At 39.4% G+C, this 27,198-nt stretch overlaps 2 protein-coding genes and 2 long non-coding RNA genes across 5 annotated transcripts in view; 2 read left to right on the top strand and 2 right to left on the bottom strand.

Annotated features, from left to right (window-relative positions):
* Window positions 1-166: 166 nt before the first annotated feature.
* Window positions 167-25,433, top strand: LOC136433275 (glia maturation factor gamma-like). Of its 2 annotated transcripts, XM_066425307.1 has the most exons (8): window positions 203-268; window positions 1,855-1,944; window positions 2,805-2,901; window positions 3,907-3,956; window positions 7,820-7,869; window positions 8,195-8,277; window positions 9,096-9,169; window positions 23,632-25,433. In XM_066425307.1, the coding sequence occupies exons 2-8, from the start codon at window positions 1,915-1,917 to the stop codon at window positions 23,701-23,703; spliced, it is 456 nt and encodes a 151-aa protein (XP_066281404.1). In that variant the 5' UTR covers window positions 203-268; window positions 1,855-1,914; the 3' UTR covers window positions 23,704-25,433. The 2 variants fall into 2 exon arrangements, with proteins under 2 accessions (XP_066281405.1, XP_066281404.1); XM_066425308.1 differs by lacking the exon at window positions 1,855-1,944 and having other exon boundaries at window positions 167-268.
* On the top strand, window positions 9,183-12,953 carry LOC136433277 (uncharacterized). Its single transcript, XR_010755610.1, has 2 exons — window positions 9,183-11,621; window positions 12,190-12,953. It is a non-coding gene; the product is annotated as an uncharacterized lncRNA (long non-coding RNA).
* On the bottom strand, window positions 12,104-15,917 carry LOC136433276 (uncharacterized). The gene is made up of 3 exons (XR_010755609.1): window positions 15,787-15,917; window positions 14,111-14,175; window positions 12,104-13,533 (listed from the first exon to the last, which is right to left on the bottom strand). It is a non-coding gene; the product is annotated as an uncharacterized lncRNA (long non-coding RNA).
* Window positions 19,621-27,198, bottom strand: part of LOC136433269 (sushi, von Willebrand factor type A, EGF and pentraxin domain-containing protein 1-like) — a 110,529-nt gene continuing 102,951 nt past the window's right edge. Inside the window, exon 28 of the mRNA XM_066425296.1 lies at window positions 19,621-19,685. Within this exon, the coding sequence (XP_066281393.1) occupies window positions 19,636-19,685 (50 nt within the window). The 3' untranslated portion in view covers window positions 19,621-19,635. The remainder of the gene's footprint in view (window positions 19,686-27,198) is intronic.

Genomic DNA, 27,198 nt, shown 5'->3' with positions numbered 1-27,198 from the left:
TATTACAATTTATCGTATTCATAGTCAAATCGATAAGAGATACTAAATATCTTTAAATCCATATTATAGATATATAATAAAATGACGTTCAAAAGATTTTTGGCTGAATTAATGTATCTTAGATTAGTAAAAATATACAAATCATATCATCACTTTCCTATTTATACATGGAATATTCCAAGTGGGATTCTCCAACACATTTCCTCATCTACTTCCGGTTTCTGAAGAAGTGAAGTGGGAGGGGGCTACTGAAAGAAGGACACAAATGGTGCGTAAACTAAGCATTTGTTGTGTTAAACAAGGACAACAACAACAACAACTATAAGCACGGTATTGTAAAGATCTATGACATTCTCTGACTCTTATCAAGTTTCGCTGCTTAAAAAGCGACCAGGAATGATCTGCCCTGTCTTGAACGCTGACGAAATCGTCACCCAAGAGAAAAGTTGGAAAATTTTGGGAGGGTCGATGGTGTCCACCAGGACGTCGGGGTCACGGTCCAGACAGTTGGGCGACAGAAAAACATTGTTACGATCATTATTGCATTTCCATACCTCTTAATAACATTTCGGTATGAACCCAGTTCACTGAACCTAACTTTATGGCTTAACTGTTATCAATGAAAACTTTTGCAAATTATCTAACGGTTAAAAGGTGGGACTGCTCTGTCTGCAGGAAAAACAATAATTATAAAATAAAATCAAGGCTAAGTAAACTTTTAGAAGCTTGGTGTGTATCTTTAGGACAAGGAGAAATAATTGACATGAGACATAACATGTTCCTGTAGTACTGGTAAATGATGTGTTCAGACGACATAATTTGCCTGCAAGGAAATGATGCAAATCATGCATGTGGCACATGATACTGAACAATATGAAACAGAGACAGGAACACAAAAGATTGGGGATCAAAATGTATTGTTTATTTGACTCCAAAGTTGAGCTCTTGTTTAAAACGTAGAAATCCTCAAGATCCCTGAAAACCTGGTGCACAGGGACATTTTATTTTCAAAATGTTTTTTTGGTTTTTGACAACTGGCCTTGTTGTTTCTGACCTTTGATCCAGGAGAACAAGAGATGGATGTAGTGGATGTTTGGCTGTAACTTCGGCACTGACAGTTTCTATCAGCAGAACATCCTTGTGTATATAATATCATGTCAGACTGCAGCTGACGTAATGAATTATTTCATAGGTTACCAGAGTAGAATACTTAACTGAACTCAGTTTACCACAACAGCGCCCTGTAACAATACAGGATGATTTTCTTATGAATTGATTAATAGATGTTGGATGAATCTTATAGATAATCATTACTGTCAGTCTTAGCACTGTCTTCAAAACTGAATTTCACATTAGCTATATCCCATTCCTTGATAGTAGCTTTCCCTTTGAACAATTTCAAACAAGGCATATTTGCTTTAATGTCAGACTCTGAAACGAAATACAAGCACATTTCTCCATTAAAGAGTCCATATACAGAGACTAACATATACATTAAAAGTCATACCAGACATTAAAAGTCATACCAGATAAGTATTCCAGCCTAGGAGGACTGTCCTGGACTGATGGCAAAGAAAAAGTGAAATGAATAAAACATTTCCTCTATGATATGTTCTGCTTTAATTCTTTGCAATCATCATTTAGTGTACCCTTATCCTCTGAAGTTTGTCAGGCATGCCATGTTTGGCATACCAGTATATTTTCTGACTCTTCTGTTCAACCTTATTTGTAACCACTATCAGAATATGGAATTCTCTCATTAATGTACTTTTCCCGTATTTGTTTTATGTCTCATTCTGTCACTATTTTCTCCCTTCTGTTTGCTTGTGTTGAACTGGGACTATTCACCATCAGTGAGTGGCATAGCTCCCTACCATACCAGAGAATTTGCCTCAGTCTTGCTGGGCTACCAACATGGGAGATTTTAAGAACCAGTATCTTGTGGTGAGATGTAGCTGTAGGAAAGTGTGTGTGATTTGTTTCCAGTAATAGTAGGACACGTTTTTAGGAAATACTGCTGTTGGTTGTGTAGGGTTTGCAGGTTCTGCATTGAGTAGATTAACATTACTTTTGAGGGTGTTCTGACATCCCTTATGGTTACAGGAATGGGCATGTGTTTGGTTAACATTTTGCAGTCATTTAGCCTGAGCACCCCGTGCATGCCAGATATGTGCATGGCTTTTATGTGTCCAGGACAGACTCTGTCTCTGGGTGGGTCACACCACAGTACAATAATTCAGTCTTGTCCCACCCCACCCCCAGGACCAGTTAAGGTCTTTTGTTAAAGCTCATGGCATTTCTTGCTTGCCAAGGTTAATCTGGTAATTGTCCAAAAGTTACTGATGTATTATGTTGCCTGTTCCAAGACTCCCACCACTAATACTACCCAGTAATACTCTTTGTCACTTGTCTTAGAGCGGTTTTTGCCTAACAAAAACACCTTTTTTCATCTCTGAGTATTTCCATATCAAATTATTACACTGTTTCAATGTCACAGACTCAAACAAGGCTCTCATTATTTTACACAGGTGAAACTCAGAAGAATATGATAATGTCTTTTGAAAAAAACAGTATTACAATTTTTGCTTGTCACATTCACTTTTAACTTAGACATTGGTGTCTCACCCAGTATTTTGTTAGAAAGTCCTCTTCATTTTCCTTCATTTTCAGTTCATAGTAGAAAACAGTTTATGATTTCTGAATATAACTTGAAGTTGATGGTTGATAGTGGGATTACTGTTTTCTAGCACAGGTAGAGGCTATTATATAAAACTGATATTCTTTCCTTGATTTCTCTCCTGTAGGCTCAAAATGTGAAGGTGTGTGAGATTGATCCAGAGGTCAAGGAGATGCTGCGCAAGTTCCGCTTCCGGAAGGCAAAGAACAATGCTGCTATCAGCAGTGAGTTCAAGTTTCTTCCTTTTCTTTGTTCTGTACTTGCACATATGATCTGCCCTTTGCTGAAACTGAAGCCATCTGGAACAATATGACACTTTTGCTATGCAAGGCAAGATAAACTCTGTCAAGGGCACCAAACAGCAACATATTGGTTTCTAGAGATCTGATACAGCCAGGAGAGGTTTGCCCTCACTGTCTTGTGCTGATTGAGCCGTTGTGAAGAGAAAGTGTTATTCACCCTGTTAAGTATTAATGTGTATTGGAACACTGCTTGTTGTAGGATTCAATGTGCAGAAATGAACGTGTAAAAAAAAGTGTTCCCAAGAGCTAACATAACTCTTATAAGTAAAAAGTTAAATGACCCAACAGCACTGCACTGTCCATGTGGGTTACTCCCTATACCGGGTATTGGTCATTTACTCTTCACCTTGTTTCATATCAGCAAATGTTACAGCGCCTTGTTGCTGGCAATGAAGTAATATGCTAATTTTTTTTATACTGATTGGCTAAGAACATTTACTGTGGGTGCAGCTAGGTATCTCCCATTTCTTTGCCTCTGACTTCCTGTTACACAACAAGAACAAATTTGGGTAACCTTCTAGAATCTACATGTCAGAAAAGTTAATGCCACCGTAGATCTATAGTGTGAATAGAATAAAGCACACATGAGCCCAGAATGGCCCTCATCCTGTGATCCATGGGCTTGAATGACCCTGGTCATACGCCTCACATGTGGGCAGCATTCATTTGTACATTGCGTATCTCTGTGGCATATGAAAAGTAAACACAATTTTATCATCGTACATATTGATGTGATTACATTGAGAATTACTTTCATTTATAATTCTTGTAAAATTGAATTTCACCAATTTTATCATTTGTCTCAAATGATTACAATGTACCATCACCGCTTGAAACTGGTTCAACTGTACTTTTTCTAGTTGATAGTTTTGTGCTAAAATAAGTCTTTGATACGTCTCACTCTGCTGATACTGTTGCCCTCTACAGTGAAGATTGACCCCAAAACAATGACCATCATCCTGGATGAGGAGTATGAGGTGAGCTGTTTTGTAGGCTGGGTATCAACCGCATTACCTTTACAATATTCCCAATGCTACTTTCTTGTAATTAGCAGATTTCATTAATGACATTTTGGAATACTCCAAATTTGATGGTACATTGTAATAACCTTGAGGTATGTCAAGTCTGACTAAATCATGCTCCTAGTACTCCAGGAGTCCCAGCATCGCCCCATTGACAGCAAAGTTTCAAGTTCTTTATTGATAATCTCCCAACCAAGTAATGTTAACCTCTCACCCTGACTTGTCTTTTATGTTTAAGATGCTATCTGTATGCCATAGTTGTTTCCACTGCAATACTTAATTGTTTCCAGTGCGGGATCTGGATATTCTGGGCTCCGACAACTGCCCATAGACTTGAGCAGGCCCCAGTTAAAACATGCTTCTCAACCCCTGTGACTACATTCTTCAGTAAAAGGTTCACCTAAACTTGCCAGACAGAATCGCCACTAAGGCCTTCGTTACCTCATGACGTAAAGTGCTTAACAGCAGTTCCCCTTCTAAATGAGCAGTTTTGCCTTGTCAGCCTTTAGGCCAGGAAGTTCTTGTCTTAGCTATCCATTCCAGCCTTTTCCAGACCATCTGGTACCTATACTCAAGTCCAACTGAGATGAAAGGGCAGCATAATTCACAAAATTGGCTTACAAGCCGATCGATCTAAAAATCTATAAAAGTATGTGCCCAGCTATGGTAGGCTGGTGAACTGGAATAAGTTTTACTTTTGTGCAATGAAACTCCTCTCAGGCATCAAGTCTACTTACTTGCTATTGCATAGTATATGGACAAGACCTTGGGAACCACTTGTGATAATATGTGGTTGAGAGGTCCTGATTGATGCCAGTAGTGGCCTAAGGTGCGTGCTAACTGCCTAAGCTTTCCTCTCCAGTTGGGCACAGACTCCTTAACCACATGTTAACACGCTCCAGCACTAAACAGGTCAAGTTTATCCCTGACTTGTCCCTGCGTTACTGGTATGTTAACATGTGGTTTTCTGGCTATTGTTGCTGAAAGTGTGACCCTTTGTGTTGAAAGTCAACCCAGCTATCCCATTATGTCCCTGGATATTCCTCTAACCACAAAGTTCAAAGAGAAGTTCCCATGGCAGCTCAGTGTTTTGTCAGGTTGTTAAGAGAAAAAAATAAAGTGGTTTCAAGCTAGCCTCCGTTGCAGACTCTGAAGCGGCTTTTTGGGGGGCTAAATAATACACTTTTTGCAGCCACCCCGTAACTATCAGCCATCCTGTAACCATCAGCCGCCTAGAGTCTGCGTTATTACGGCATGTCAAAGCGAAATTAAAATCACGTTAGGGCGATTAACGCAGAGGTGCGAATTTCCTGCCTATGGTAGACCGCACAATAAGAACAGTATACACGCACCTCCCCTAGTCAGTGTGCTGTCACGCTTGTGGCAAAATAGTTTGCTATTTCTACTGTTCCTAAAGACAAACTTCGATTGTTAGAAGCAGTGTTTCCGCCAGACCGCGACTGAGATCTTGAGAGGCCGTCCACTTGGGGAGGGCCGTACCGCGAAAATTGATTGACCGTACCGCGAAAATTGATTGACCGTACCGCGAAAATTAATTGACTAGGAAAAGTACTAGTAACTGAATGTTGTGATCAGAAAAAACTTTGTTAATTTTTCAAAATCAATTTGTTACGAAGGTCGCTATAATACTGCTTCAATCGTCACAAAATGCGATCTATTTTGACAAGAAACGCCCGAAGTGTAAAGGGAAATTCCCGCCCGTGTGGTCACGTCACATCTTGCTGTCAACCAATCAGAGCACAGTCTTTATGACGCAGCCCAATCAGCGCTCAGAACCTTGCATATCAATGAGTTTAAAAACATGGCGGACGGCCCGGGACGGGTTGCGACTCGAGCGAGCGTCATGACTTATGTGAATTCATAGCGAAAATAACGATTTATCTACGGTAAATACGGAGAATTTTCACGGAAAAATATTCACGGGAATATATATTGTGTCGAATACGGCCAGAAATAAAGGCGAACCGCGGCAAATCACGACGTAGAGGCTGAAATGCACGGGCGAAAATTCTTGTTTTGTTTACGTCTTGTTGGACGGGGCAGGTTGGGACTCGAGCGAGCGTCGTGACGTATGTGAATTCTTAGCGAAAATAACGATTTATCTACGGTACATACGGAGAATTTTCACGGAAAAATATTCGAAGAAATATATATTGTGTCGAATACGGCCAGAAATTAAGGCGAACCGCGGCAAATCACGACGTAGAGGCTGAAATGCACGGGCGAAATTCTTGTTTTGTTTACGTTTTTCCTTGTTTTCTTCGATGACTTTCTTCGATTGAGTCTTAAAAAACGGGTTTTTAATGAGAAATGGCAAACTATTTTGCCACAAGCGTGACAGCACACTGACTGGGGGAGGTGCGTGTATACTGTTCTTATTGTGCGGTCTACCATAGGCAGGAAATTCGCACCTCTGCGTTAATCGCCCTAACGTGATTTTAATTTCGCTTTGACATGCCGTAATAACGCAGACTCTAGGCGGCTGATGGTTACAGGATGGCTGATAGTTACGGGGTGGCTGCAAAAAGTGTATTATTTAGCCCCCCAAAAAGCCGCTTCAGAGTCTGCAACGGAGGCTAGTTTCAAGCATTGTTCTGACACATTTGCCTGCTTGGTTTTATTTTGCCGACATTTCTGTGGTTACCGGTTCCGTTTCAGGTCTTGGCTCTATGTGAGAATTTCGTTCTGTCTCTGTCTTGTTAGATTGTTCTGACACTGAAAATAAGTCAATGTTTAGTTTGCAAGGTCAAAAGCATCTATTTCTCCAATGACCTTGGTTGTCATAAATGGCTCCATGTTTGTCCTGTGGAAAATAATCTGCATTGCGATTGTCTGATGGAACTGTCAATCATATCCCTGCATCAGGAACATCAATCAGGCCAACTACAGAATTACATTACACAGTTAGAAACCCTAAGTGCATGTATTACCGGTAAGGTATTTCTCCATTAGAATACATTAGGAAACGAGCGGCCATTTTCCAGTACTTCAAATAGGTTAACATTCCTCTGTCAAAACTACCCAGTACTACTCAGTAGCCATCCAGTAACCATATAGACATTTCTTATTGTGTAACTAGTACCAATGCTTGTGTTCTAAATTTGCAAGCTAGCGATATAGAACTTAGAAGATCTCATTATGATGGAAGAGGATTTACTGATATTGTCTCTCAAGGCCAGCTTTATTGGATCAAACCTTTGATCCGCTGAAAAAGCAAGGCCTTAATTTGGTAAATCCTAGCCCAAGGGATTTTTCGGAAACAAACACCACTGTCACATGTTGGTTTTTATTCCAGAAACAAAAGTCTGAAGTCTTTGTTTTCACTTCAAAGTACATGTACAACATTAGTAAAGTTGAAGAAAAGCATAACGTTGAAAATTAATTACAGGCTATTCTAAAATGATTTCAGGAACATGTTTCATTGGATCAAGGATCTCAAATTGATCTTTCAGTTTGTTTAAGTTCCTCTACCAATGTAATATTTTTACCTGGTCTTGATCACTTGGCTTGATGTGATGTGCATGTGCAGCTTCTGAAGACCATCTTTTTTTTTTGTATGAACAAAAGGCTAAAACCATTGATGGACTTCCTTTGCTAACAGGTATCTGGTTGTCCTCCAGACCTGAAATGCTTCTTGTTACATTGATCCTTTTTTGAAACTTTTGAGCAATTTGATGCTTGATTTAGTCTTGAGATAAATCCACATAAATTAAAAGATACAAAAGAACTAATATATTTTTGTTCACGGCATTGAAGATATTGAATCAAATGGTACATGATATATCTCTGTCTTTCAGGACTGCACATTAGATGAACTGCAAGAAGAGCTGCCAGGTCACCTTCCCAGATATCCTTTTGTTGTTCCCAGCATCTTTCATTCATCATGATACAGTTGTGAATGCAAATATGGCCGCCTCACAACCTCGGTCAATGGAGCTGATTGAGTTGGTCCTGCAACTAGTTTTTACAGCATGCAGTGATGTATCATACCTTCTAGATAAGGCCATGTAGCATGTACATCTGCAGGAAATCTGATAAGTTTGTTTAAATGAGGAATTTCAACGTCATAAATTTGATGTATATACATGTATATTGTTATGTTTTGCCATCACCAAGTACCACCAGTGATTCTTTCCCTTCGTATCTGCAGCATTTCCCTAACTCTCGCTAACGTATCTAGTGTACAGTTACTGCTTGGACCATGATGACGGAAGAACATCTTACCCCTTGGTTTTTATCTTCATCAGCCCCGCAGGTGGGTTTGCAGAGAATGATTTTACGTTTTTCCTCCACCAATTCCTACCATACACTGAGAAATAACCATTAAGATATAAGAAAATGACAAATGTCATGTGAGACTTGTTGTAAGACAAATGGCTTGTGTGTCGCTTGCTAATTGTTACCACCATAGAAAGTGTAATATCCTGCCATCTTATAGTAGAAGCAATTTGTAAGGTTTAAAGAGATAAAATATGTCATTTGTGGTACTCGCCTGTTGTTGTGAGTCTGACGGCATATAACTTCTAAAATTTTAATTTGAAAAGAACTGTAAATTTGATTCTTGGTCCTTATCAATTGCTGTACCTCAGAATAAGAATCATATGTAAGATTAAATTGTAAAGGATACTCTGAAAGTATGAGATGCTATGTTTGTCAAAGTAACTGTGTTGCAATACTATCATGAGGTGAAAGGGGGAGCCAGTTAGCTATCAGTCTGAAAAAGCTCTTTGCAAAATTGTCCCTGATAATGATTCATGAATGTTGCTTTGATGCTTTGATGCTGCTTTTCCTGTTGATACTTCAAAAGATGCTGGAAATTCAAGCTGTTAACTTTTTTGCTGAATGTTCAGAAAAGTTTCAAGCCAGTTGAAAGCATCTTTCCTTCCATATTACGGTCCTTTATCTCGTGATACTTCCATAGATTTCTCTTCTTAGATTTCTTGACATTTTACCAAATTTGGACTAAGCACTGTTTGTCATTGTAGAACATAAGAAGCAAGCAGATATTGAACCTCCTGATTAATGGGCACTAAAGAATTGATAAATCAGTTTTCTGACCTTCTGTGTGTGCAGGGTGTAAACCAGAGCTGCAGATGATGTATGCAGGGACCAAGACAGCACTGGTGCAGGAGGCACAGATGACCAAGGTGAGCTGCTTATGGATTTTAACTTAGGGACAAGGTGGCTAGGCCACAAGCAATGAAGCACTCTTACATGCATTTTGTCTGTGGAGCTGTACGATAGTTGTAAACATTGCAACTCCAATCTTACTCACTTTGACTCGAATCTAACTCATTTTTCTTAGTCTTTGTACCTGATTAAAAGTTTCCTTTCACATATACATTTGTATCTGGATAGCAAGTTTATGGATTATGATGAATATACATGTACAGCATAGTGTAACCCACCTGCAGCCCTCACAGATGCAGTACAACATTGATATGAAAGGGGGTGCTGTTTTATTGTGTTCCCCAGAGTTAAGTATAGAGGCAGATGTTTGTTTTCCATAAACCGCCTTTGGCTTGTCAGATAAGCATCAAATGAAAAGGTCTGATTCATGATCCAGTGAGTGTTGCACTTCAGAAAGGTTATTTGGCCCAGTTCTGTGCCTTACAGCAAGTTTTGCTTACAGCAAACACAATTCTTGCCCTTTGATACAGATTTAACAGAAATAAGCAAAAGAAATACATGTAGCTTAAATTTTACATACACAATATACAGTAGCATAACACCAGGATAATATTGCACCTGTGTGACCTTTAATCCAGATGAGGGGCTGAGGAGATTGCCTGGTAACAATAAAAATCTCTTTTTGCTCTACACATTTTTGCCATTCTTCAAAGCCCCATTGATTGTAATGTCACCATATTACAAATACCATATGCCATGAAGTAGTACATGGTCAAGTCATTATACTGTCTATTTCTGTAGGGTTAGTGAAGTGCAAGTATACCATATGGATGTGGGCTGGCTAACTATAGTGTGCCTTGCATTGTATTGTCCATGAAATGCATTAGCTATAATATGAACTTAGATACTTGATGGAAAATAAGTAAAAGCAATCCAATGATATTTTTATCCCCTGCAGAATCTTAAAAATTCTTAGTCAAACTAGTGTACACATGGCTAGGACATTGGTGCCTTTACCTATATAGAGATTATTCTTCTTTTTTTTAAACCAGAAAATCCACTCTGTATTCATCAACGCTTTGTTACCCACCCTGTCGCTTCCTAAGAGAGTCAGAAAAAGTAGATGATAGATTTGAGCCGGGTCCAATCTAATGAGGTAGATTTTCAGACAAAAATATGCTCAGTGATTTTGAAACTTGGCAACATTCTTCCTTGCAAAGGTCGTTATCAATGTGACATCGGCTTAACAGATGTTGCAGTATTGTCAAACATTCCATGTCTAAACTCCTTTAAGGTTATCCTGACAATTTTGCTGTAGGTGGCAGGGTGTTCCATCCTATTTTGCCATCAGACATGATATTAGAAGATTGGTCTCAGCTATGATACTCATTGACAGCTTGGCCCAGAAAAGTATGGCACATGAAAACAGTGAAGACAAAGACATTCGTCAGCTTGTTCCAAACTTGTGCTGGGTCAGTAGCTGTAACTGCCCTAATTTGTCTCAGAGTACAGCATGAACTTATTTGTACATGTATCGGGGAATTCATCATCATCATCATCATCATCATCATTGGTCGTCTGTGAGTTTGGCCAGTTCCTTCCAAGGGGTATTACTTAACTGTAATAGTGCAAGTGACAAAGTTGAATAGACCAAATGCTGTTCATTGTAGATTTGGACAGACACATATATAAGGCCTCAGTCAGTATTGACCATGGTAATACTGACAGACACAGAAGTTAACTTAAACCTAAAGTCTAATACCTCTTTTACTATAAAACATATCACTGAAATAAAACTACCATGATGCAAAGAGAGGCACACGCTTTTCATTGAGATGTGATATTTTACTGCGCATGAAGCAATGTGTTAAGATATACATGTCAGTCGTCATGCTAATTAGGTTTTCTAAATCTGCACCATCTTTCCAACCAGAGTTAAAGGAGAATTCCACTCAGTAAGCGGGTATTTTTTTCTGATAAATTATGCTTTTCTAAAAACAAATACGCCCGAGTTTTGACTGAATTACCTTTTAGGACTTTTCGGCAGTAATCCTTTTCAAATCCATGTAATCTCCCACAGACCCGCTCTTTCTACTCTGCTGTATACGCATGCGCACTAGTCCAAACACGGAACAGACGACAAAACTGTCATGGCCGCCACAGACTCGGATGAGTTGGGCCCTAATGACATCAGGCCATCTGCCTTTAAGCCTGAACATGATTCAGGACAATTAGAGAATGGCGATTGGAAAGAAGACCCTGCCGGAGCCTCCGCTGGAGCTGGGACCGCCACAAAAGCAGAAGCGGCATAGGACGGCCGCGGTGACCAGACGGAGGGTTCGCGGCTAGATCCTGGGGAGCTACACGAGGAATTCGATCCCCTCTATCTCATGAGGTCTGCACTCAGACTGCACTTATACGGTGACATAACCTTGGAATACAAGATGTCAGAGTGCCATTGAGCAATAGGTAAATGTTGTTACTTTGTTTCTGTCCGTTTTATTTTGCATATCTACTACATCGACCTGTGTGTCAGGACTCATGATAAGCTCACGAAAACGTGAGGCGGACTTTGCGACGTTCTTACCTGGGGTGCTGGCTGCATAGTAGTCGTACCACTGTATAACCCGATATATTACGTACCGAGAAGTTTTAAATAAGCTTTCTTGATGCATCTTGTGTGAAGATATGGACAGTAATTTTGTAATTACTTGCATTACTAAGGGTGAAAAGTCGGAAAATGTTACACAGTGTGGGAGGGGGGCTGTCAGTGCAATACCAAGATCTGAAAATTATCAGGCTAAACAAAAATGGCCAGATATTGTCTACATATTCACATAGATGTGTAGTAAGGATAAGGAAAATATTGTGCACATATTCAAATAGATGTGTAGTAAGGATAAGGGAAATATTATTTGGATGAATAAATCATAAAAAAGACAACATTCTCGTCCTTCTGCAGAGTACTTGTATTAATCTTGATACAAGAAAAAAACATGTAACATTACAATTTACATGCATTTTTTGTTTCTCTCAGGATCTTACGATACTGACAATTCACATGCTGGGTTCACAAACGACGCCTAGGAAGAACAGTGTGCCGTGTGGTTCTATTCTGTGTGGTCAGCAGGATAAGGCAGGCCTATCCATCTGAAGATGGGACATACATAGGTTTTCTTGAGGCAGATAAGTAGGTCACTAGGTGAGCAGAAGAGCATGTAGGTTTAGATATCATGGCCAAAATTGTATTTAAAGAATTAGGACATTTTGCTGCTAAGATGTTTCGCCATCACCTGTCCAGTTGGTCTATAAATCAGTTTGTATTCTTCTAACTCAATACTGTAAGTATTAGAATTAGGGTGAGGGTTTAGCTGGTAAGTCAAAGAACAAACTTGATAACAGTCTTACATGTACACAGGGGTTTCCAAACTTCTAACAATGCATAACAGGTGTGTTTCAACCAAATATAAAAACTGTCTAGTACCTGTATGTATTCATTTTTATATATTCATGGTTTATAGTTAAATTTATATGGCAGGCCGAATGGAAACCTTAGCTATTGTCCAAGTATCATTATTTCTACATTCCTTTGAACTAGTTGTACAGCAAGAAAGACATATACATGTATATTACAAGGATATACAATTATATTTCTGAATAATTTTTAAAAATGGCTTGTGTTTACATTTGAGACAGTATTGTTGGACACACATAAACTTGTGGTGGTTGTAAAATGGAATATTTACTTCTGAGATATGTAGGCAGGACATTTATTAATAAAATGCTCCAATGGATATACAATTGGCAACTTGTCCTCATCAATCTAATAAACTTAACCTGTGACATATGACATCAGTATATTACTAAGTATCTACCAGGACCTATATTATGTAAACTACTGTTGACATGTTCATGTTACATGTTCAAGCATCAATATGTATAGTCTAGTATTTGCACATTTTATGTGTCTATAGCAGAGACAGCACCAGAATTTTCAAAACATTTCAAAACATAAACTACATATACATGTAGTTTAGTCATGTAAGGCATGTATGCTGAAAAAATCAGTACAAAAATTAGGAAAAAAATTAAATTGACTACAGAATGATTGAGCATATAAAGGGGCTGGCTTATGGTCTTCAAAACTTGTTTGGTACTGCGCAATAGCTGCCTGTTTGTCTGGCCTGGGAATGTGGGCAATGTTAGGGGGGTAAGTCTGGCTTTGGGAGCACCTGGTCCCCCCAGTACTCATTGGACTCCCGGCGCCTGTGCACGACAGCCTCCAACAGCATTCTTCTGAAAGTGTAGTCCTTCTCGTAGATGTTCTTCACCACATCATCCCTTTGCCTTTTGCTGTAGCCCAGAAGCCACTTTAGATCACCTGCAGAGAGAATGTATTCTGAAGTCAACTACATCTTTGTGATTCGTAGAGTTAATTCATTGATACAGAGGTGCCAAAATAATGCTAAGCCGGCAATTTTCCTTCACATTAAAAAGAAAAATCATGAAGATGTACGATTGTACACTACTTGTATTATACAGCTTGACATTTTGTCCAAAAACAAAGAACATTATTATATTACTTTAGTTAGTTTAGTTAGCCATAGAATTTCAAAGTCACTCTAAGAAAAGGTTTATAATTCATTGTTTACTATTCTATGCTATGCATACAAAAATATTTCTGTACACTTACATCTTTACGTTACTGGTTAGGTGCACCGGTACCAGTGCAGTAATTATCCAAACAATGAATGTCAGGCTCTGCTTGTATCATACACTTTTTTTCCCTCTTTTTTACCATAAGAAGTAATCTTACCAATGACACACAATATGACAGCCGAGCCCTAGATAAAATTCAATGTTGTCATTGCAAGAAGTAAGTGTCCATAGATGAGAACAAGCTAGAGATGTTACATCATTTTCTACATTATATAAATTATACTAAAAAAAAACACTACCTTTTGTCTTGGGCGTTTCCCTGGGCTTTTCCTTGGATTTTCTTTCCTTGGCGTCCTTACCATTTCTATCAAAAAAACAAAATGACAGTAATGTATTTACTGAAAATATACGTATCAATCATGAAATCATTAAGACAGACATTCTGCGTCATATAGATATAGATAGATACATAGTTTATGTAATCAGAGTACAAATGGAAGTCATATGTTGACCTGAAATAAGCCAGATCAAATGAATCATGGCGATGTCTGTTAGTGTGGCCAACCTCAGACACAATTTCTCACAAACTCTATAACTATAAGCTTGAAAGCTTATAGAGTTTGCGAGAAATTGTGTCAAGCTATATGATTGTTAAAACAATCATAAAGCTTGACTATCATATATCCTGGAATGTACACAAAAATTTTGAAGTCTAATACAGAGATTCTGGTACTTGAGAAGTTAAGTAAGGAGTTGAATTTAGACCAGACCAAATGTCAATAACAAAAAAAATGGAGTCCATGACAAATCAGCACGTCTGCTTGCATAGCCCATTTCTGGCCCTAATTTCTCGCTAACGGTTGATGTGCCTAGCTAACGGAAGCAGTCGAGTGACTATCATATATCCAGGAATGTACAGAAAAAGTTTGAAGTCGCTAAGGTCTTGGAATCCAGAGATCTTGGCACTTTAGTGTGGAGTTGAATGTAGGTCACCATTATGTAAACATCCAGGCAAAATGGCGTCGATTAGAAATGAGCCATCTTCTGGCCCGAATTTCTCGCCATCGGTTGACTCTATAAGCTAACGAAAGCAGTCGAATGACTATCATATATTCAGGAATGTACGCAAAAAGTTTGAAGTCGCTCACATCTTGGAATACAGATATTTTGACACTTTAGAGTGGAGTTGAATGTAGGTCACCATTATGGCAGGCGAAATGGCGTCGCTGAGAACTGAACCATCTTCTTGCCCGAATTTCTCGCTACCGGTTGTTCCGATAAGCTAACCAAAAATAGCCGAGTGACTATCATATATTCAGGAATGTACACACAAAGTCTGAAGTCGCTGGTGTTTGGGAGGACAGAGATCTGGGCACTATAGTGAGGAGCTTTTTGTAGGTCCAATACCCAGGCAAAATGGCGTCGATGATAGCTGAGCCATCTTCTGGCCCGAATTTCTCGCTAACGGTTAATCTGATACGCTAACGAAAATAGCCGAGTGACTATCATATATTCAGGAATGTACACACAAATTCTGAAGTCGCTGGTATTATGGAGGACAGAGATTTTGGCACTATAGTGAGGAGCCTTTTGTAGGTCCCATACCCAGGTAAAAATGGCGTCGATGATAACTGAGCCATCTTCTGGCCCGAATTTCTAGCTAACAGTTCATTTGATACGCTAAAAAAAAACAGCCGAGTGACTATCATATATTCAGGAATGTACACAACAAGTTTGAAGTCCAGCGGCTCTTAGAATACAGAGATTTTGGCATCCTTAAAAATACCTTTTTGCTATCTAAAATGGCTACTTGTATGCGTGTAGAAAATACTACAGACGGACAACAACAACAACAACAACATAAAATCGAAAAGCGCTGGCCTGGCAGCTCTGATAGCGATTGTGCACACACATTCAGTCTACTCAAAAAGGTATTCCTAAACTTCATAGCATCGTCATTTATACCAGTACCAACCTGTTTTCTTATGGGAGTCCATCCTGGCAAGCCCTCCCTCCATGTTGGCAAGTCCTCTCTCACTAGCGTACCGCGCATTGAACTCTGGGATTGTTGGATGGGTCCTCGGGGGGTTTCATGCCTTGATCACTATAATGTAGCGCCTTGCGTTCAGGCTTCCACTTATGGTAAATTTTACAAGACAAACTAGATCCAAGGATAACAATTCATTCCCAGAGGAATGACGATTCCCGCTTACAGAGTGGAATACTCCTTTAACCAACACATCAGCATGCACAACATACTTGCCATTATTTATGACCATGTTGTCATGGATACTGTCACAATGGCTCCTTGATGGATATGGAGATGTTCTTGATTTGCATTCTTCCTGGAAGTGCATCTACCGTGACATTATTTTTCCTTGTTATGACGCACACAGACAGTAGTATACTGTACATCCTGAACTCCCTTCACCCTCTCCTTACCAGCGACTGCAATCCATTATTGTGGCTAGCGGGACGTGTGAGGCATGTGATTTATCTTCAGTTCCATCTAAAACACCTGTAGTAGGAGCAGTAAAGTTTCTCCTCCTCCTAGTGGGAAGGGAAACCAGCAATCATTGTCTCCAGGTACCCTCTGCTGAAGCCCAACCATCTGTCATCTCAGACAGTACACAGATTCCTGGGAGATACAGCTGGGTAATTGATTGTGCCTTGCTGCTGACTGCTAAATACTTCACAGTTTGTACCATTGTACAAACAAATGTACAACCTGAGAAAATCTTGTGGGAATTTTGTAACAAGGTTAACATTGATACACATACTTGCAAAAGGAACACTTTATCAGGATCTTGTTATTGGTGTAATTGTCACTAGAAAATAACATCATCTTCATCATAAACGTGTTCTGATATTGTATGGACGAATCCAGACTAGCATTCTTATCAATTAGTCCAGAATATCTCACTTAGAGAAACCCTTCTTGAGGATACAGTTTTCTAAGATAATATTGTATATATGGCAAGAAATTGGACATGGTAGAACAAGGTGTCCAATATCTTGCCACTACTGTAATATTTCCATGATTATATTATGATATGTTGGGTATTTGTACAGCGTCCATACAATATCGATGTTACGATGATGATGTTATTTTGTAGTGACAATTACACCAATAACAAGAAGCTGGTATAGTGTTCCTTATCCTAGTATGCTACCAAATGCCCAACAAGATTTTCTCATATTTTACATTTGTTGTGCTCAGTGGTTAAAGATTTGCTTGGTCCTGGAAGGTTACCTTGCACGTTAGAAATGTTACAGTGATGTAAACTTCAAACCTGTGAGGTGTTACAGTACTGTATCCCTATCTGTTACTGCATACGTCCACTGCATTATTGATGGTCCAATTTACACAGGTACAGTCATAGTCTACTGAGTACAGATAAGGTGTGATCCTAGTAACGTCAGGTAAAGTATAGACGGAGGCATACCGGTATTGCCTGAAGATACAATCTCCTTGATAAATGTTTAAACCTTTCAGTTCAAACAGTTATGTATAGCTGAGATATCCACTTGGATACCCTCACAAACTTGGCTTCTCTTTTGAAGGGGACAATTTTTCCGCTTATGTGAATGTCATATGAAAGGCATCACTGTGGCAACAATAAAGTGCCTCACAAAAATGTTACATTTTTTATGTATGGAAGACTCAAAATCAAATTATCAACATAATTCAAGAAAGCCACTTTCGAGCTACAAACTTAACTAACAATGGCAACAAATTTATTGTGTAGATATGCTCGCCTCAACACGTAGAGCGTTTTTGCACAATGTGTGTGGAGACACGTGACACACAGTGGTCTAGCTGCCCACAGCAAGTATGTTTTGTAGGTTTATGCATAGGAGAGTCTATCAGACAACATCAAAAGCAATATATCCTGTGCCTATGGCTTTAGTTAGGTAGAGTATAGTGGAAAACAGGATTTCTGCATGATAGGTGGGAGCTCTTTGTAGTTTTTACTTTGATGTTTATCACAACTTTTATTTATTCCTGATTAAAAGAAATACCATCTGACAGATGCAAGAATGAAAAATTTGTGCTAAGGGCAAAAATAGAGCCTTGCCAAAAAAGCCAACCAGCAGTAAAAGCAAATGTAACCCCTTTTGTGGCTGTGATTACCCCGTTGGTATAATGAAGACTTATGTACAAGCTAGCTGATGTTATTGGTGGCCCTCCCTAGGAGGTACGCAGGTGGTGCTTCAATTCCAGCAGCCCAGGAGGAGAGCTCACTGCAGCAGCCTAGCCTGGTATCCAAACCATTTTTACCCCGGTAGCTCGCAAGTCCCCTCTCCGCAAATAGGAGCCTCGGGAGCTATGATAGGTTTGGATACCAGGCTAGCAGGAGCCAGGAGTGCCTCAGTAATGGTCTCCTGGAGGGACTGCTGAGGAGCTCTGAGCTCCACATTTCCTCCCACCTTCAAACAAAATGGCAACATCAATCTAGTGCATGTAATATCCTGATGCTAATGCCCTATAGGTGCTGAAACTCTTAACACATCTGCAACTTTGATTGTTTTTTGGCGCACATCATCACGTCCAACTGTGACAAACTTTGGGAAGAGTACTCGAGTATGGAGGAGTCTTTTCGCAATGACATACAATTAAATTGTTCTATACTCTAGTCTTAATAAAAAAAAACAGTGTGGGTTTGGGCTGGTGGGTGGGTGTGTGAGTGAGTGAGTGAGTGAGTGAGTGAGTGAGTGAGTGAGTGAGTGAGTGAGTGAGTGAGTGAGTGAGTGAGTGAGTGAGTGAGTGAGTGAGTGAGTGAGTGAGTGAGTGAGCAAGCGAGCCACGGTGCCGTGCCTACCATGTACAATGTACACAGGTGTACCATCAACACAAATCCTAAACATACATTCCAAAAAAATTCATTTACTTCAATCTCCAAGGAAAACATTGATTGTAGCAATCAATTTACAAGTCACAATATCACTTGGAGAATTTGGGTGTATCTTCATTATTCTGTTGATATTCATGTTAAGTGAATCATGACTGCACATCAATTTGATAATACTAGTACTCAAATCTTTTGAGTAACTATATGTGTATACTATATAATTGTCAAGACAGTAAGCGGCAAATTAGTTTATTCCCATGGTGTGCTGATTTTCACGATATTTGCATACAGCTGCATATCAGGACCTCTGATTCTTAATAGTAATCCTTGTTCATGGTTGTCAGTAACCCTGCAGTCTTCCTCCTTCTAGGATCGCTATTTTTCTACTTCGTGTACTTTACTTACACTAATAACACTTAGTTGTAAAGCCAAATGTGTATATATATATATATATATTGCTTTGTAAATGGTTATTGTAGCGTTTAATATAAGTACATAGATTATTTTCTGTCCGAGTCTTTTGCCCTGCTTGAAGAAGCACAATAAGAAGTACTGATCGTATCAAATGGCTAGTGCACCAGTAAAGGTTTATCCTCTGCACCTTATCCTTTCATCCTCCTGTTGCTCTTGGCATTCAGACGGAGGTTTGGCCCAGTAGCTTCTCTTGGGAAATAACCATCCTGCTAAATCCTGAGTCAATCCAGGAGGGTCATTTAGCTGGACCATTCAGACAGCCATGCAGAGAACAGGATAACCAAATACTTCCAATTAACTGACTCGGGATATTTTATTTAGTGAACATCCATCAGAAGTAGGACATTATCATTGGGGAAATGGTTTAAGACTTAGTCAATCTTGTCTTTAGACTTTTACATGTGTTATTCACAACTCCCAGAAAATTCGTAGATGAAGGTTAGACATCCAGGTACATGTAGTAAGATATGCAAAATGATAATCACACAAGCAACCGGTTAATTTTGTGAACAGCCATTTACAAAATTATCCAGTTGCTCGTCAATGTGTTTTATCTTGCTATCCCAGAATATTATTTCTGAGCGATAGACCTTTAGATGGTTCAGTCTTTATCAGAAATCCCTCCAGGATTACGTTGAGAAGAAGCTTCAACAGAAAATCCTTATTTATGATTATGAGGTGAATAAAGGATATGTCTCCTATCAGAATACTCCCGGTATTGTGGTCATTTCTGTACTCTTTTTTAAAGTACAGTATAGTGTATTGCTGAGGTTCTTGAGGCCATTGTGAGATAGGGCAGATCAGCTGTTCAGCACCACAGGGAATTAGCCCTGAAGGCTGGAGCTTCTCCGGGTGTATGAAGCTAAACATACCGAACACCCTCCTGGGGGGGATATCTGTCACTTCAGGTTTAGCCAACATTTACCATGAACTACACCTAATGGAGCTTGGGGAAATAGACAACAAGTAATGGCAGGCTTCCAGCCTATACAGAGTATCTGTGAGTTATGAAGGTTGAATAACAAGAAGGAATGACAGGGAGTACAGACAAGTAAGGCTTCATCTCCACCTCAAGGCATTGGATGAATGATGATGATGATGATAATGATCATGATGATGATGATAATAATAATAAAAATTGATACAGGATAAAAGACTCTACCTTGGCAGTTTGAAACCAGTACAGTTTGGTGCAAAACTGCTTTCAAGTGGTTGTTTCTTATATAGACAGTTTGACTCATGCCTGTATGTCTGTTTTCTGGTTGTCATGCACAAGTCATCATATGACATCCATGAGCAGATGTCACCCCAAGGGCAGGAAGCCGATCAGCATCTGTGGTCTGTTGATAGCTGATATGCACACTCATCGTGTTGTAGCTATCAGGTGCATTACCGTGATACATGTACTTGCATACCATATGGCGGAACAACGATGCTTGCAGATAATAGTAAATAATGTTGACAGAATTTCCATCCTGTTTGGTTAACTGAAAAGCATATCTTGCTGTGGTCGTGACACGAATGAGAGATGCTATGCACAGTACATATTGATATAGGTTCAGTATACAATTCCCTTAGCTCTACTCAACATTCTGTGACTTGTTATCCCATCCTAAGGACTGAAACCCTTTGCTGCAGCACAGAAGTCAGCCGACCGATTACAGCTAGGATTCAATCCCTTGACCTTTTGGTCCAGGAGCAGGGTCACTAACCATGGACCTGTGCATGCGAGAGAAAGCCCATGCCTCTAAGGATCAGGCTTGTTGACTTACATGTAGATGTACAAAAACCCTTACGAATCCCTCCTGGAGCTTTGATCTTTTGCAGTTGATGCTGTAGCTATACTAAGGGCATGATCCTGAGATTCCAGCAAGTGAGCAGCTTTGGGGTTTGAGACTTTGAGGCAGTGTATTGATCATGAAACGGCATGAATGAAGTCTCACTGTGTACTGTGTGTATGAAGTAAATCACCAAGTGCCTGCAAATATAGCTCAGGTACAATTAACTGATGCATCAGGTGCACCATTTCTGTAACCTTCCCAAAGGAGTTCACTCACTGATTTTCTCTGTTGGAAAACAGATATCACGTAGGGGGTAGTGTGTACAATGTGTACTATGTGTTCTAAGCAACCCTCTATTTGTAGGTCATACCTTGGATAGTCAAACAAAATTACCAGTTGAATTGATTTTTGATTCCTTTATTATGTAGGGCCCAAAATCTAATAATTTCCAAGTCTTGCCCACATACTAGATATCAATACAATCCATCCAGGCCCTCTCGAGTTATACTGTACATCCACATCCAAACATCCGCACATCCACGTACAAACGCTACCGAAAATATAACCTTGGCGAAGGTAATAATCTTGAGAAAGGGGATGTAAAATTGACTAACTGAATGTAGATGTCCTCATGTCCCCTGTCCTTGAAATCCATCCTAGGTTGGCTTACTGAGATTGTAAAGTCATTATCAGCATTTCCTAGTGATGAAGGTCAACGACATGTTGATAACCTCTCCAGGCAACCCTCTTGTAAGTCCTACCTTGGAGAGTCAATCAAACAGAATTACCTGTCGAATTGATTTTGGATTCCCTTAGTAATGATCTCGAGAATGGGGATGTGAAATTGACTGACTCTTTTCTTGTGACATGTTAACAGTTGCAACTTATTCAAAATGCAGCATAGAATATTGTCAAGTATCAAAATGCTACTGGCAACAGACATGCTTCTCAAGCCAGTTTGGTAAAACATGGTTGATTAGCCATCCTTCTCATGAAAATATCGATGAAAATATCGCCATAAGATACTTATAACATAGCCAGAGAAAAGACCTTTGGGCCATGGGACAACAAATGCACCAATGTTTAGTTAGAAAAATATAACATCAAATTGAAATGACTCAAGGTAGAAACAGGGAACAATCTGTCAGCAGATTCCATTGAAAAGACATACACAGGTGGCACTGTTTATTTGAAAAACATTCACGTCACCTGTACGGCCATGCATTGTACATACAGTTGAAGCAGGTAGTTGTATGGGGAACTTTGTGTTCCTGGTGATCATGATATGAGGAGAGAAACACAATCAAATGAGGAAAATGCTATCTTTCGTCGACAATTTCATTATATAGATACCACATGAATCACTAGTACTGAAGCTCTTCCAATCCCCCAGGAAATTCATTGATTTTCCCAAGCCAGAATCCTCATTAATGATTTTGTCTGGAAGAAATCTCCAAGCTGCAGCTAATGTTAGATAACATTGGTGATTGCAACTGTAATATCCTCCCTGTGCAGCTGCATAGCTGTCTCAGATCCCCCAAGCAAATATTGAGCTGGCAAACTCATAGAACTGGATCTAAACATCCACTAATTATAGATCCACTGATGGTAAGATTGTAATTGTATATACTGATTGTACTCCTCTCTGATAATGGAGTTAACCTTCTCCCTGCTGCTGTAGCCATTTGGCACGAAAGTTGTGTTTGTTAGAGGGTTACTTAGATAGCTGGGAGATGGGTACATGACATTGAAGTGTTATGGCTAACCAATTAATTTTGGCAGAAACAGTCATGGGACTTGGATAAGTTGTATGTTCGTCTCTCTTCAGAAGCTGTCTACTCTGTTGGTCTCCACATCTTCAATGGCCCTTTTCACCTTTTAACCTTAAAAAAGCAGCTGGATCCTTATCCTTTTGAATGTTTCCTAAGTTGTTGATGGATAGAGGTTATTGAGTTCCTTCCCACTACATGGACCATTGCTGACACGCCGCATGTTCATGTGGGTCACATCAGCCTTGTTCCTGCGGCGGGCTCATTAGTGAACCAACTTGGCATTATGGACGATGTAGGTCAGCAGGGAATGGCTTCAAGGCTCCAGAAAGATGGCTGAGATTACTGCACACATTCACCAAACAATCTCATGGCTCTAGCTAATATACCACTGTGCATAAGCAATCCGAGTGTTTTGAAACATGTAAGCTTGATGGAAGAGATGTTGTAGACAGTTTGATAGGCTAATTGTTCTCACAAGGAGCCTGTATCACAAAGATGTTGATACTGAGAGAAACACATGAGTTATCTGTTGGAGGGGAGCCAAGGTTCACAATGTGCCCAATCTGCCTAGGCACAGAGCCAGGGCTGGAGGGGAGATACCAAATTGATGCTAACTGCACATATGTTGGCATATTTGAAATCTTCATATTTGCACTAGTTATGATAGACAGAAGATGGAAACCTCTGCCATTTTAGTGAGACCTCTATTCTGTAGACGGGCTCTCTGCAAAGGAGGTCAATACCTAATAAAAGGCTAAGATTACCTGAAATGTTTTTGATACTTACTGACTGCTTTGTCTGTCAAACTGCACTTTTGGATCATTTCCAATATTAGAACTTCTTCTTTAAATATATCTTTTGCTGATACAGTATATCTTCTTTGCAGAAACCTTTTACAATGCTTTTTGTCATAATGTTGTTTTCCTATATGTTTCTCCAGGTCTTCGAAGTGCGTAATGTGGATGAGTTGACAGACGAGTGGCTGAGGGAAAAGTTGGCCCTCTTCGGATAAGCTCTGCACACAAAGGCTGCACCAGATTGGTGTATCACACAGTCTTGAGTTAATGATAATCATTATTTACATGAATATTTTTGAGAAGTCACTAAAAACGAATAAACAATCTTATTGAATGGTGCAATTGTCATATGTTTTCAGGGACTATTGTTGTTGAGAAACATGAGAAAATCAGTAGGTCTTTGTTACATCATCCAGCACAGTAGCTGCCTTCCATCTCATAGGATAGCCTCATGTTAAAGTTATTCTGAACTACATTCCCTCAATAGGAGTGGGAGAAACCAAGGAGGTTAAGTACACCTCCTTGGAGAAACATAGTAACACAGCTACTTGCGTAGATTTAATGTTGAGCCAAATGTCTAAGATATACATGTGAGTCATGAACATCAAGGGCAGAATTTGGATGCTCTCCTTTACTTTTGCATTGATGTAACATCAGACACAAAGAAAATCACATTAAGGCCGTCTGGGTCTGTCAGCCAGCATAGGAGGCAGCTGTTGTGTTGTGTGCAGAATGAGTCTGGGCAGATTTGTGCCGTAGATTTCTCGGGGCCAACAGTAGTGTACATGTACTGTTAGTACAGTAGTGAACCATAGAATCAGTCACAGTCATCCATGTGACTCAGCTGACAACAACTGCTCACCTTTCAGTACCCTGGACAACATTGTGAGATTTATGATCTTGACATGGCCATACCAATTCATTTTCATGGTTTTCAAATTTTCAAAGATTAGATGTTATAGAGAGTTTAGTTTAAGACCTGTGAACTGAAGCTGGTGAAAAATCAAATATTCACTAACATTGTACCAATCATCCAGTATTGGCATACCAACTTCTACATTTTCTAATGATTATTGTTTTGTAGGGCTTTTAGGATATGGTATGATGTCATTGGTGTGGTCTGGTGATATGCATGCCTGTTCATCACAAAGCTAATTTTTGGTTATCTATAGTGACATATTTGCATTAACCAGAACCAAGCTACTCAAGTACTAGTACATGGAGATTGCTATAGAAGTGCATGCACAACATGTTCTGCAGGAAGAGTAAATATTTCAACACGTTGTCAAATATAGATATGGGTTGTAGATAAATGTTTTTGAATAGTCGAGAATGCCTTATGAATACTGACCAAGAAATTGAAATCTACAATCTCAAATACCACCAAGATTGGATGCCTTACCAACCTGTCTTCCTCACAAGATGTTTAGTTATGTGATTATACAATTCTTGTTGAAGTACAAGTTTTGAACTGAAAGATCACAGATACCAAATGCAATTTGTACTAAATGAATATTAACCATGTCAAGTTTCCAACATTTGTTCTTGTAACAAAAATGACTTTTGTGCTTGTGATGTTGCATGCTGACAATAATCTTTTATTGAAATTGATAACCAAAATTATATATGTTGTCATTAAATAGTAATGATTGATGAAACAGCAACACCTTTTTGTACCTTGTGAGCATATTGTGAACACAAGTCTCTCACATCTATTCCTGGAGGAAAAGTTAGTACTGTGAATGTCAGGTTCCATGTGATTGATGCCAATGTGACATGAGGTCAAGGATGACTGCTTGTAACATGACCAAGTTGCTTGTTGTGAAGTCTGGCCAACAACTGATTTTCTGCACAGCACTGCCAAGTGACACATCTATGTAAAGATCATACATGAAATGAAAGACATTATATAGGAAATAAAGTGTTTGTGAGTTGACATTAACAACGAGTATGTGCTGTTTCAAACAAGTACATGTGACTCAATACACTTAATGAATTTGAAAACATGATTTTAACTTTACCTACACAGGCCTGTTGTCCCAGGTAGAGTTGCGTTTAAATCAGGCTCACAACCTCCAGCAGTTTATCTTACCAACCACTTTCGAAGCATTCTTGGAGTGTTCAAGATTAAAGCCAAGGTAATTAGAACTTAATCTCCACACCTCCACTTATACAGTAGTTCATGACCAGCACATAACCCCTTGAGCATCTATATTTGTATTCCACACACAACCCGGCTATCTGTTCCACACCCTTGGGATTCCCCTCATTACACGGCACATCCTCAATCCTTTACCCAGAAGTCCTCCTCAGTAGCAAAGTGACACCTTTTGCGACAATGACAAAGCTGTGTGCAAAAACCTTTCCCACCCAATCCCCATACCCAAGATGACATGTCTCGAATACAAATACCTATGATTACAGTATTACATTTAGTCTTGTACTTAAGTGTCTGTGCAACAGCACTCCATTACTTCCTAAATGGAAATATGACTACAATAGTGACCATCAGAGGCTGCCCCTGCTGACAGCAGCTATTTATGAATCATGACAAATGTGAAAGTGAAAGTTTTATTAGCCAGATACAGTTGTTTTGTGTATCAACTGCTGACATAAGAGCTACAACTCACAAGAGACAAAAAGAAGAGAAATTCCTGACCTCAGTGGTGCACTTGAAGTTTAAGAGATACAGATTTCAGCAAGGATTATTCTTGGGTACAATACCAACATTGGTCGATCCTAGTGTTCAAAAGGGTTCTCCCATGTCAACATAAAACAACTTACAAGAGGTTTGCCAGTACTTTAACTTTAGACATAATCCACATATAAATGTTATTTGAATATTTTGTTTTAACCGCATCTCCCTTTACACAAAGACTACATACTATTCATAAGATAGGACAAAATATTGTTGAAGGAGCTGAATATTGATATGCAACAATGAAACCATGCATACAAGTTCTATGGTACCATGGAAATACAAATATACTTTGGGATAAAGTCGTTGACTATTGTGATATCAGTACCAGTCCACCTTCAACTAACAACCCTTGTGGCAACTGTCCAGGATTGGGGGACAGTGCACATAAAACAATTAGAGCAGGAGAGTGGACAAGAAAAGTAGGTCAATGGAAGAATTGGACCAACTCTTCCACTCTCTACTCACTCTCCATGGCCACTCTTCATGGTCCACTTCTAATGGTAACTGAATACTCTATTCTGTAACATTGATGAAGGGTAGACATCCAGGTACATGATGTATTACACACAATAAATCACACGACTGGATTAAGTCTTTAAATGTCTCAGATGACTCAGACAGAGTCCGTCCGCTGCCTTCATCAGACCCATTCACGGTTCACTAATGACAGACAGTGGATGCTGAATGAGACGTCAGGCGTCTGACTCTTTTAAAAGAAGTGCTTGATTTACTGATATAATGTATTGTGTTCTGTCCTTTGGTCAACATAACATGTATCCCTGGTGCATCATCAGTTTGAATAAGTAATGTAGCAGGGCATGCATACACAGTGATACACCACACTGATTGTATCTCTAAAACACTGATTTCAAAAGGTGGCAATGATCTATGTGTTATATGGAGGTCATTGTTGCCAATACTGAAAAGCTAGGACACTAGTTCTCACAGACGAGTGATTACAGACAGCTTCTTTCTGGGTGTTGCAAGATTTTAAAGGTTGCTGCATACC

Source organism: Branchiostoma lanceolatum, chromosome 4 (assembly GCF_035083965.1).
Source record: "Branchiostoma lanceolatum isolate klBraLanc5 chromosome 4, klBraLanc5.hap2, whole genome shotgun sequence".
NCBI classification, from domain to species: domain Eukaryota; kingdom Metazoa; phylum Chordata; class Leptocardii; order Amphioxiformes; family Branchiostomatidae; genus Branchiostoma; species Branchiostoma lanceolatum.
This window is presented reverse-complemented; position numbering and strand designations above follow the sequence as displayed.